Source organism: Salvelinus fontinalis, chromosome 30 (genome assembly GCF_029448725.1).
Source record: "Salvelinus fontinalis isolate EN_2023a chromosome 30, ASM2944872v1, whole genome shotgun sequence".
Lineage (NCBI taxonomy): Eukaryota > Metazoa > Chordata > Actinopteri > Salmoniformes > Salmonidae > Salvelinus > Salvelinus fontinalis.
The window spans coordinates 13,340,363-13,353,309 of NC_074694.1; the positions used below are offsets into that span (position 1 = coordinate 13,340,363).

The 12,947-nt window shown below is 43.2% G+C and overlaps 1 protein-coding gene and 1 pseudogene across 1 annotated transcript; one reads left to right on the forward strand and one right to left on the reverse strand.

Annotated features, from left to right (window-relative positions):
* Positions 1-294: 294 nt before the first annotated feature.
* LOC129828651 (39S ribosomal protein L27, mitochondrial-like) lies at positions 295-5,864 on the reverse strand. Its single transcript, XM_055889750.1, has 4 exons — positions 5,155-5,864; positions 2,731-2,859; positions 1,117-1,184; positions 295-837 (listed from the first exon to the last, which is right to left on the reverse strand). Exons 1-4 carry the CDS (start codon positions 5,192-5,194, stop codon positions 631-633), a joined length of 444 nt encoding a protein of 147 aa, XP_055745725.1. The 5' UTR covers positions 5,195-5,864; the 3' UTR covers positions 295-630.
* A 2,690-nt stretch (positions 5,865-8,554) lies between these two features.
* On the forward strand, positions 8,555-12,882 carry LOC129828450 (crossover junction endonuclease EME1-like; annotated as a pseudogene).
* The last annotated feature ends 65 nt before the right edge of the window (positions 12,883-12,947 follow it).

Genomic DNA, 12,947 nt, shown 5'->3' on the forward strand with positions numbered 1-12,947 from the left:
CACAGTGCTGCTAAAAAGTGTGATATTACTTCACTCTGCTTCGTAAGTTCTTTAAAAAACAAAAAGTTTTTACATCAGCTCTCCGTGGTCTGTACGGAGAAAACGGAGGGGAAACTTGAGCCACCCTGTGGTTACTTCAAGAACTATAGACCACATTCACACTTGATACAGGGGTGGTTTTAGATATTGATATTTTCCCAAACGATACTAAAATATTCCCAACAATTAAATACCTTTGGATACACAGGAAATTGTTCTCTTAACTAAGCTTAAAATTCCAACAGACTGCTGATGTCATGATTATATATAAAACTTTATTGGATGGAATGACATAGGTATGTCTTCTTACAGCACAACAAGTCATAAAGGTGCCTGTTGAATAAACTTTCGACCAGTCATATTTCCAAGAGTGCAGGATCGATGACAACGGTCACCACAGCAACACAGGAAGCTCTGAGGAATTCCCTTGGAACATCCAGAATCCTCATCACGCAGTAGCTCAGTTCCACAACATTCACAACAAAGGAGTCCGCGGTTGAACAGAACCTTTCAAATCCAAACTGCCCAGTCCATAGAAAGAGTAGGGTTTGTACTTCCACAGAGTGGAATAGGAATGAGAGTCATCAGTCTTTAGAACATGCCAACCAGTTTGAATTTGCCCTCCTGTTTATTGGGCACTACGTTGATGAAGGTCTTGTAGAGTACTGTTCCCGTGGGCAGCTTGGTGATGACCTTGAAGGTCTCAGAGCTGCGTGGGGCTGGAACATACACCTCCTTAGTGAACCTGACAATGCCGTCCTCCAGGGCATACAGGGTGTTGTTGGTTCCAATCCCCACCTGAGAAAGAGAGAGGTGGGGGGGGCGGGGGTGGGGGTGCAGAAAGAGAGGAGGGGAAGAGAGATTAGTTGACAATCAACCAGCCACCTACAGACATTTGAAAGCTTCCAGGGGTGTACTCACTAGGAACCAAACGAAACAGCGAGGGACCTACCTGAATTTGTCCTAATAGAAACATAGTTCTTCGGAGTAAATGGTTTCTTTTGAAAAACGTTTTGCTATGATGTCCGACGAATGAATACACCCCAGGATATTAACAGTGACAGTGTGAAACCTTACATGTGCTCCTGGTTGCCACCTCATGAGCCTCTGTGTTGCTAGGATGTTGCCAGCATGGACAAAGTTCCCTGAAGATGGATGACAACAAAACAGAAGAGTTAGTTAGATAATGCAAACATGAAGTGTGTAGGATCTAATGTTGTCACGATACCAGTATTGCGATACTACGACACCTAATTTTCCGTGGCAAAAAGATAAAGCAGAATAAACACTTTGGACTTTCAAAAACGACTGTATGAAAGTGTGTGTGACAAACTCAGCAAAAAAAGAAACGTCCCTTTTTAAGGACCCTGTCGGTCAAAGATAATTAGTAAAAGATCCTAATTGCTTCACAGATCTTCATTGTAAAGGTTTTAAACACTGTTTCCCATGCTTGTTCAATGAAACAAACAATTCATGAACATGCACCTGTGGAACGGTCATTAAGACACTACAGACGGTAGGCAATTAAGGTCACAGTTATGAAAACTTAGGACACTAAAGAAGCCTTTCTACTGACTCTGAAAAACACCAAAAGAAAGATGCCCAGGGTCCCTGCTCATCTGCGTGAATGTGCCTTAAGCATGCTGCAAGGAGGCATGAGGACTGCAGATGTGGCCAGGGCAATAAATTGCAATGTCCATACTGTGAGACGCCTAAGACAGCGCTACAGGGAGACAGGACAGACAGCTGATTGTCCTCGCAGTGGCAGACCACGTGTATCAACACCTGCACAGGATCGGTACATCCGAACATCACACCTGCGGGACAGGTACAGGATGGCAACAACAACTGCCCGAGTTACACCAGGAATGCACAATCCCTCAATCAGTGCTCAGACTGTCCTCAATAGGCTGAGAGAGGCTGGACCTTGAGGGCTTGTAGGCCTGTTGTAAGGCAGGTCCTCACCAGTCATCACCAGCAACAACTTCGCCTATGGGCACAAACCTACCGTCGCTGGACAAGACAGGACTGGCAAAAAGTGCTCTTCCCTGAAGAGCGTTACACCTAGGCCTGTACTCTGGAGCGGGATCGATTTGGAGGTGGAGGGTCTGTCATGGTCTGGGGTGGTGTGTCACAGCATCATCGGACTGAGCTTATTGTCATTGCAGGCAATCTCAACGCTGTGCATTACAGGGAAGACTTCCTCCTCCCTCATGTGGTACCCTTCCTGCAGGCTCATCCTGACATGACCCTCCAGCATGACAATGTTAGTCACATGTCTGTTGTCTGTGGAATTTGTTCAGTTTATGTCTCAGTTGTTGAATCTTGTTATGTTCATACAAATACTTACACATGTTAAGTTTGCAGAAAATAAACACAGTTGACAGTGAGAGGACGTTGCTTGTTTCTTTGCTGAGTTCAATGTGAGACACAGTGTGTGACATAGTGCTATAGCTTGGAAAAGAAACACGTGATTCTGGGTGACAAAATCAGATGGTTTTTTTCCAACATTAGGACTGATTTCCTCAAGAAATGTAGTCCGATTCATGTTTTGTTTCCTTGCCACGATACCTCTTGAGTATCGCGATACTGGTATTGTGACTGCCCTAGTAGGGTGAAAGACATAACATGCACCTCACAGAGATGTCAGCACCAAGCATACTGACAAATAAACAGCATTAACGTAGCTACCATCTGTTTTCTTGAAGCCATATCTGCGACCAGGGCTCTTTCCACCGAGGTTCTTGCTGCTACCGCCTGCCTTCTTGGACGCGAACCGCACCCAGTCCGCAAGAGAGGACTGGCAAGGGAGCAGAAGACCTGCAATTTCATTGAGTTAACATTGTAGTTTGGAAACATTGTAACAGTTGTAGCAAGGGGATACAATGACTGTCTGGCTTGTATAATGACAGTGGGCTGTTCAATGCCATTTGTGATGCTCAAGCAATGCTAGCAACTTCTTTCCAATGTAGGTAGCTAGTTGTCGGATACACACACATGTAGTCCCAACATGACCAATCTCTCAAACTCAAGGCAGCATTCTGCCTTCTCCTTACAGTTCTCTGCCTTCTCCTTACAGTTCTCAGGCATTCGTTTCACCCACGACTGCCTCATGTGAACTACAATCGAAAACATATGGCCCTTGACTTTCATCAGTGAGAAACAATCCTTCAAATAAAAGATAGTTACTGTAGCAGTTGTGCACTGAGCCACACAGTTATGGAGCCGCCATCCGACGAACGTACACTTCCTGAGTTACACTTACACACAGGTGTTCAGAGCATGCTAGATAGCTAATTAGAACAGGAGGTCGGCTCTTGGCTTCTGTCTGTTTTCTGTAAACAAGTGCTGTAACATGGAGATATGGCCGTGTGGGAACACTAACCCTATCAAGGTATGTGTCAATTCAACCTTTGTTTCTTCTTTAAAAAAAAAAAAACATACTGTAAGTGATGCATGTAAAGATCCCCGACGCTCGGTTTTTACATTAACAAAACTTCCCCGTACAGAAGACGCCTTCGTCCAATGACTTATGTATAAAGTAATGTAACTGAGAGTCATGATTAAGAGCTAGACGTGACCATGCAATCCAATCCCTCGACAGCATGGCCACGCATTATTACATAAACAAAAACCAAAATGTTCAAATATAATTTTAAATCAACATTTGTGATAACCTAAACTTCTCTTGTCTTTCGTCTAATAGAAGGGGCCCTGCTGTCCAGGGATTGGATAGCATGGTCATGTCGGGACTACACTAGTTATTGATAAGCCAAGGGGGCTTTACAGCCTTCCCTTAGGGTTCTCAGTTGAAGGTATGGACCCCAGCTGGCTCACTGTGAATTACAATCTGGACGCTCTGTTAACATTTAGAAACGTTATTAACCATCGCTTGCGATACAGTTTTGGACACCTTTGGAACTTAACTATAATTTCAGATAGAAAGAATTAGGGTTGGACGATATGGTCAAAATATCAGATCCCAGTATCTTAAAAAATTGGATGGAGTTTCATGTTTTTTAATAATAAAAAGTTGAACATTTTCTTTATGAGTAGTGGGGTGACCCTAGGGTGGCAACACATATATTCTAAAATATTTCAATGGGTCTTTCTCCATTCTGATTGTTTTATACTGTTCAATTCAACCAAAAATCAGGGTAGGCCATCAATGTAAATAAGAATGTGTTCTTAACTGACTTGCCTAGTTAAATAAAATGAAAAAATGAATACAAAAGATACACTTACTGCATGCAGTTGAGAAAAGTTGCAAAAGGCTGTGTTTTCAATTACAGCCTCCAGCAGTGGTATGTCACCCTGTGCTCGCATTTCCATTGGACAATTCCATTTCATATTTTCAGCTGGAAGCAGGCGTTTGTCAAAACACAGCCGGGTGCGACTTTGCTATGTGTATCTTTTGTATTTTGAACAATTCTCTTCTATGAAAGTTATGTTACCAAAACCATATTGCAAGCGAGGTGTATTTGCGTTTGGACAGAGGGTCGGCGCGCCGGGCATAATCCTTGGGCAGCATATAGGTACGTGGAATGCCTCAATCTATTACACTATTGCAATTTGAGTCATAAGGGCAAGGATTACACCAGCCGGTGATAGTTAGCTAACTAAATGCTGAACGAAATAGCCAGCAGATCCGACCAGCTTGTTTACAGCTGCACAACATTTCTGTGTATCTCAATCCAAGGATGAGAAATGCGTTTTACTCGGAATTGTCCCATTATTCTAACTGTTACACAGAAGATTAAATTGTGTTAAATTTTCTAGGTGTAACAGTTGGGATAATGGGACAATTCGTACTACAACGCCTTTCTCATCCCTGAATTGAGGTACATTTTTCGACCCATATCTCTCGCCGGCTCCACGGTGTCTTAAAATACTGTATACACAGGAATGCCGTCTGACCCTATTGCAGCGTTAAGCAAGCTGATGACAGAACGAGCGATTGGCTATTGTCATGCTAGCTAGCTAGCTAGCGTCAAAAACACGTTATCCTGCTAACTAGCTTTAAAATAAATACGCGTCATTGGCGTATATTAGTCTAAAGACGTGTTTCATAGAGGTTTTAATTAACGCAAATAAATGATGATTTGAATATTTTACCTGCTCTGGACTTGAACATCAAGGACGCGAGCGCAGCCATCTTGTTTTACTAGTTACCAGAGCCGCAAAGTCAAAATGGTCTATATAGTAACAATTCATGAAATCAAAAAAATCTATTTTTTTGGTCTTAATTTAAGGTTAGGCATAAGGTTAGCAGTGTGGTTGAGGTTAGGGTTAAAATCAGATTTTAAGAAAAATTGTAGAAATAGGCGGGGCTTAGCCTTGACTTTGTGGCTGCGGTTACTAGTGACGACCTTGTGTCACATCAAAATCCTCCCGTCAACCAGCACACCCACGGAATCCAAAAATTGTAATGGCTAGCATGTCGAGATAAATAGCGAATTACTTTTATTCTTTTGAAAATAAAATATTGAAACCTTTATACAATAAAGGTTTAATAACAATGTGAGTAGTTAGTTATTTTAAATTACTTTGACAGGTGGCTAACTATTAACGCTAGCTAATGTATTGGTAGCTAAACGTTACTGTAGCTTGCAAGGTTAGTTTTTACCTCGGCAACATTTCTTAGGTAACGTTAATTAGCTAACGTAGCTAAATGTAATAGTATGGCATTAGCCCAGACTATAATACGTCGCGAATGTCACTGTTACAATAATTACTTACAAGTTATTAACTATATAACTAGCTAGCTACACGACGACGAACCCGTGTATATGGGCTAAGAATGGCATTATAGCCGAGAGACCTTCTTCTTCGATTAGATTTAACGGCGGTTGGCATCTAATAAATGTTGCATTACCGCCACCTACTAGACTGGAGTATAACTCCCTTATACTTGAAAAAAAAAAAATACCCTACCACCTAACACTACACTCACAAAAATAAATATATCATAGTCCACTATTTAAATATATTTAGTCCTACTTCAGGCCAACAGCCTGAAATGATGGGACACCACCACTTAAAACACCCCATAACTCTTCTGATCTCACACACCCAAATACCTCTCTGCAGCTGCCACCACAACCTCTATTTTCTGCGATTTACTTTCCATCCCAGCAGTACAGTTGATAACTATTGCTATAAATGCTAAAAATTCAATCTTACTGGAACGTATATCACTTGTTGGTTTATCCCTCTGTACTGGTACAGCTCTACTACTCCCACCTCTCCTTTCAGGATCCCTCCCCCTTGACCCATCTTTCTGTACTTTCTTCACTGCCTCAGCATATGACAACTTCTGCACTACTCTAACCCTGGAAACCTCAACCTGCCTCTCTCACATGGGACATTTCTGATCCCCAGCACCATGGGCACCGCTACAATTAACACATACCACTACTTTCCCCAGGGCTACACATTCCTTTGTCTCATGCCCTTCTGCACACTTCTCACACCTAGGAACCTCCCTCCTACGCACTACTGCCACATGCCAATGAGCTTGACACCTGTAACATCTTAATATATTCGGCACAAAAGCTCATACAGGATAACTTATATATCCTAACAACACTTTGTCAGGCAAAGACTCATCAAAACTCAAAAGAACAGACAATAACTCTTCAGTTTCACCACTCACGCTACCCTGTATGCGTCGCACAAAACGTTGAGCATCAAACACCAGGAATCCGCCCCTTCAGTTGGGCAGCTTTCACATTTACCGCTATCCCAGTAATCACTCCTTTCAATGGCGCCCTTTTCTTGAGAGCAAAACAATTCACATCTCCACTTTTCTCAAAAACATCTTTATCTTGACCCTCGGTGCAAAGCCTCGGGCTCTGAGAACTTCACCACACCTACCACCTCCGATACTTTGCCCTCATTCACTTCCAGTTCTCCTCCTGTCTTCAATTCACTCTGCTTATACTTTCTACCATTCTTCTTTAACAAACCATCTCCCTTTTTTTCTGCCATTTTTAACTGACTCAAGCTCAACCTCTTCCTCCCTCTCTCTCTCTCTCTCAGACCTCCTCTGCCTCTCTTTTTTCCTCCATTCCTCCTCCGTTTTCCAAGTATAAGCCTCCTTATGATAATACTGCACTTCTCCTTACATACATCTTGTTCTTGCCTTGTCAAGGGATGCCATTTTACCGGCTGTCACAATCTCCGTACAATCAACATGAACCCCTCGGGATGTAGCCCTCAAATCAAATTTTATTGGTCACATACACGTATTTAGCAGATGTTATTGCAGGTGTAGCGAAATACTTGTGTTCCTAGCTCCAACAGTGCAGTATTATCTAACAATTCACAACAATACACACACGCATCTAAAAGTAAAAGAATGGAATTATGAAATGTATAAATATTAGGATGAGCAATGTCGGAGTGGCATTGACAAAAATACAGTAGAATACAGTATATACATATGAGATGAGTATGTAAACATTATTAAAGTGACTAGTGTTCCATTATTAAAGTGGCCAGTGATTCCAAGTCTATGTATATAGGGCAGTAGCCTCTAAGGTGCAGGGTTGTGTAACTGGATGGAAGCCAGCTAGTGATAGCTATTTAAGTCTGATGGCCTTGAGATAGAAGCTGTTTTTCAGTCTCTCGGTCCCGGCTTTGATGCACCTGTACTGAGCTTGCTTTCTGGAGTGAACAGACCGTGGCTCAGGTGGTTGATGTCCTTGATTATTTTTTTGGCTTTCCTGTGACATCGGGTGCTGTAGGTGTCATGGAGGGCAGGTAGTTTGCCCCCGGTGATACGTTTGCCAGACCGTACCACCCTCTGGAGAGCCCTGCGGTTGCGGGCGCTGCAGTTGCCGTACCAGGCGGTGATACAGCCCGACAGAATGCTCTCAAATGTGCATCCTGAGGTTGAAGAGGCGCTGTTGCGCCTTCTTCACCACACTGTCTGTGTAGGTGGACTATTTCAGATCGTCAGTGATGTGTACGCCGAGGAACTTGAAGCTTTCCACCTTCTTCACTGTGGTCCCGTCAATGTGGAAAGGGGCGTGCAGCCTCTGCTGTTTCCTGAAGTCCACGATCACCTACTTTGTTTTGTTGACGTTGAGTGAGAGGTTATTTTCCTGGCACCTCTCTCCCAGGGCCCTCACCACCTCCCTGTAGGCGGTCTCGTCATTGTGGGTAATCAGGCCTACTATTGTAGGCCAGTGCATCCCACTTGTAAAAAAGAAGCCTCGAGAGATCGCTAGCGAGCACTGTTCTTACTAACATTGTCCGCTAAGCGGAACTACAACATCAGAAGAACAGCACCCGATAGATGTTTCTCGAGGCTAATATGGCCAGAGAGGAAGGCCAATAAAGATACTATTTTGTATAGCATATGCCTTTTAGGCCGTCTCAAAATAGAACACAATAGATTGTAAATTACATTTGCATGGCCAATGGTACTGGCAATATAACACCATCGTTCTGATTTTAACCTGCTTTGTCCATCTACAGTCAGTCTCATCTGTCCGAGACCAGAGCCACCATGTGCAGCTACAGTGACTCCACCAGTGTCCTGGACGAGGATCTCCGTGTGTAATACTTCCTGCAGCCCAGCCGTAGCCTCAGCCGAGCCTCCCAGAACCACATAGACCAACCAAACCTGGTGGTCCTGGACAGCTCCGATATAGAGATCCCCATCTCCTCCTCCCATCTCCGCCTCAGAGGGGGTGGTAGGGAGGCTGGTGGTTTAGGCCTGTTGGCACCGAATGGTCACTCAGAGTGCAAACCTCTATTCACCTCATACCAGAGCCTAAACATTCACCGTAGGATGGAGGAAGGTGGAGGTGAAGGACCAGACTGGGATGACTGAGAGGAGGCATCTCTCCCTCAGCTATGGCCCCTGCCAAAGCCCTTCTCCAGGACTGGGAGTACCTCCAGCTCCCCTGCTAAAGAGGAAGCCCTCCAAGAGGACTGCTGAGAAGATCCAGGCATCCAGAGAGAAGGCGCTGAGGAGGAGGGAGGCCTTGGAGAGACAGCAGGGGAAAAAGGAGGCGCAGAGGCTAGAACAGGAGAGGCAGAAGGCAGAGAAGGCCCTGGCGGAGGCTGTGAAAGCACTGCGACCAGAGGAGTGTATAAAACACATAGTGGTGGCTGTGGATCCAGGTGAGTGGAAGAGTGGCCGTGGCTCCATTCCCTACCTTTCTCCCCGGAATGTGCACTTGTAAACAAAGGCTACAGAGGAGTTTCCACCATATTTTAGTAGTATCACATTTTTACCATGTGTGTGTATCCGAGGCCCACACAGTGATGCAAGTACCTGTTGATGACTTCATCAACCTGATCCACAGCTACAATATCTGCGCAGGGCGTTGCTATGGTTTGATTACACTTCGTGTTTCTGCTGACGAGCTGGAATGTGCAAGTTGGGGAGCAATGTCAGCACAGCAGTTAATGGCCATAGGTTTATTCACACACATACACACACATGCCACACACAAACTTGTGTGGCATTGGATTTATGTATACCAATATGCTTTAAAATCCAGCCCGCAGGTGGTTTAGAGTAAAATAATATATTTTTTTAGCGGTGGGAAAATTAACTCGATACACTTTCAAATGACTAAAACCAAATCGAAACTTGGTAGAAATGAAAACGGACCTACATTTATATAGTTTCTTGACTGTGTCCAGCTCGCTAATAATCACTGTAATTATTAGTCAGGTAGTATGGAAAATTCCATAAAAGATGCATAGAGGACTATCTTTTGCAAATTTTGATGGCATGGAAATATAACACATTTTCAGTGCAGCCCTCTGTACCTCGTTGAAGACTGAATACTGCCCTAGGGCAAAATGAGTTTGACATCCCTGATTTACACCATGGATACTACATCGTTTTTTTCCTAAAGTTAAATCGCAAAACTTTTTGCAGGTATTTTTTCTATTTCATATTAAAGACAATATGGCATCATACACAGTAGGACATTTCTTCCCTATAGACATCAACAACAACAGTATTCAAATATGACATTTCCTATCTACAGACATCAACAATGACAGTATTCAAATATGCCAAGAAAGTGCTGTAAGATAATGCCATATTGTTGAATATACTTTATTTTAAGTCTAGGAACAAAAAGAACAACCAAAAAAGTATAGTCACACAATGATCATGTAAAGTATTTCATGCTAAACCTCCATAAAAATGTGGGGCTGTGAACAGACGGGTCCATGGCCTGGGCCAGCGGGGCTGTGAACAGACGGGTCCATGGCCTGGGCGAGCAGGGCTGTGAACAGACGGGTTTACCTCGGTTGTATCTCAATGTACAGAGGAAGTGAGAGTTAGAGTGATTGCCGGGGTTGGTTTTAAGGAAAGACTGGCCGTTGATCATCATGGTGATCGTGCTCCTGGGGATCTCCAAAACTAGTTTCTTGGATAAGGCTGTATAAATGAACGGGATATAACCATACTGTGGAAACTGAACCATTTGTTTCTTCACTTACGGTTCCACCCTCACACTGAATCTTGCTAGCTAGCATAATTAGCGGTCAGCTGGTCAAGATGGCTTGTTCTCAGAGGTGTGCAGTTTTAGCTTGTATGTATAGCTAAATAAACCTAATATGAAAGCTAGGTTTTAGCCAAAGTTTAAACTGTTTCACGTCTCCACTAGTTACTTTGACATTGTTCAAAGATGTTATTTTCCACACAAGCTCAGCCATCCACATAGAGATGTATGTGCATTGAACTGTGAACATTTTCACACTGTGAGAAATTTTACAACACAACTTCACAATCTGAACATGATTGGGAACATTTTCAAGCTGGGAAGATTTTTTGCATGACATATGGCAGAGCCATTCACCTTTGCAACCAAATTAGTTTGCTGTACCCGGTCACAACCATATTTTTATGGTCACACAAAGTAGTCAGCTGTGAATTTAAAATGAGTAGAATAGCAATTATTTACATGCTCCAGTTGCAACCAAATCATTTTTTCTGTGCGAATTCATTATGAATTGATTAACGGTTTAGCCTAAAGATTTGATCTAGGCTTTTTTGTTTGTTTTACCGCTTGTCAAGGTGGGTTTCTGCTAGTTGAGTATATTTAGGAATACAACTGGTCATATAATTTTTCTACAAATGTGTTGAATGTAATTCTACACTCTGGTTATACAGTAGGTAGTGAAGTTGGCAGTTCAAGGTCATGGTTGGATACACACAAACTCACATATACATTTTTCTTGGCATCATTACATTCATTCTACACGTTGACACTTCAACAGACATGGCTTTATAGTCATTTAACAGATGGCCATTCTGTCTCTAAGAGAAAGGTATCCTGACAATATAGTATAGTAAATAGAACAAGATAAAGCGATTTAATTGCAACGAATGTATCACACAAGTGTTAATACAGGGACCCGCTACATTTTGGGCTATCCCTAAGAGATGCCTCAACTATCATTTAAAGGACATCAAAGTATTCAAAGAAAGTACCTCGTCTCATAACTATTCATTATTAAAATACCGTAGCTCAAGCAAACAGAAGATAATCCAGGAAACATTTACAACTATTAGGAAATACACTGTGGCCAGATGCTGCCATCACTCCCTTTATGTTATCCAGTAGCAGAGGGGTAGAGGTGCAGACTGTAGCCCCTCTTTGACCTCCTGGAACTTGGGTCTGCAGGCTCCCCAACCCTAGTGGTTATAGACTTGGATAAGTACTTCAGGTGAGGGGCCTGGAGAGGAAGATTTGGTCAGCATCCCAAAATGGCACCCTATATAGTGCACTACTTTTGACCAGGGCCCATAGCGTACTGCACTATATAGGACTCTGGTCAAAAGTAATGCACTATGTAGGGACTATGCAACAGTCCCCTTACGGGGGTATTTATAATAGTTTATAAAGCATTAAAGTGTTACCATTTCAAGTAAGTGTAAGGGAGGAATACTGTTTAGGTGGAAGGGGTGGGAAAGTAGTGTTTAGGTGGAAGGGGTGGGAAAGGGGACTTTTAGCTATCTCTTGTAGAAACATCAAGCTGTGTCCCATAAAAGTCCACCATTTTGCAAAATAAAATAAAAAATAACAGCTTGTTTTGATTTTAGATCCCAGAAGTCCCAGAGCCAAAAGAAGCAAGCAGCAGGAAAGGGGGCAGGGGAAAGAGAGGAGGAAGAAAGATGGCGGTGAGGCACTGCCCTCGCAAGGTTTCTCGAGTTGAGGTTGAGGAGGTGGGTTGACATCATTAGCATCTGATGATAGATAACATCTTCACAAAATAATTTACAGTCATTTGATAATATAGTGGAAGGGATTATTTTTGCAAATACTATAGGAGCAAGTTTTGAGTCTTTGAAACCAACTCAACTATGGGCCATTCTGGATCCGACTTACTTGAGCCACGAAAGGACTTGGGGAACCTGTTTAATCATGAATCACATACCTATATGCACTTGTTCACTCCCATGTCCACTTGTATGGAGTATGTAGTAGGACACTAATGTGACACCTGGTCCAAAATCCTTCCCATCAGGCCGTGGTGCACCTGAAGCTACACACGGGGGGTATCCAGGTGGACGGGAAACATATCCAGCTGCGTTTCCTGTCCACCTGGAAGGAATTCGCCAACCAGCTTCCCCATCCCAATCCTAACCTTAACCATTCAGGTAGGCAACGGAAAACAGACCTTAGATCAGTGTTTAGGTGCAACTTCCTCCTTCTCCGGCAAGGCACCACCCAAGGACTTCCTCCTGTGTCGGAGCAAGGCATTCTGGGTACAGTCGGATACCTGGAATGGTGCGTCTTGATTGGAAGAAGGATCCCCTGGCCCGTGGCTGCTATAGAAGAAGGTTTTCCATTGATTCAATAAACTGAGGCATGCCACAATGCTCCATTCTCACGTACACGTCTCTGCAAAAACTACAGAGACAATCC

What these genes read in the sequence shown, in the direction of transcription:
- LOC129828651 (XM_055889750.1), bottom strand. Translation starts at nt 5,194, where the DNA reads ATGGCTGCGCTCGCGTCCTTGATGTTCAAGTCCAGAGCAG. An exon ending in GATGTTCAAGTCCAGAGCAG is followed by an intron (nt 2,860 to 5,154) that starts GTAAAATATTCA and finishes ATGAAATTGCAG; the next exon opens with GTCTTCTGCTCCCTTGCCAG. An exon ending in GGTGGCAACCAGGAGCACAT is followed by an intron (nt 838 to 1,116) that starts GTAAGGTTTCAC and finishes TCTCTTTCTCAG; the next exon opens with GTGGGGATTGGAACCAACAA.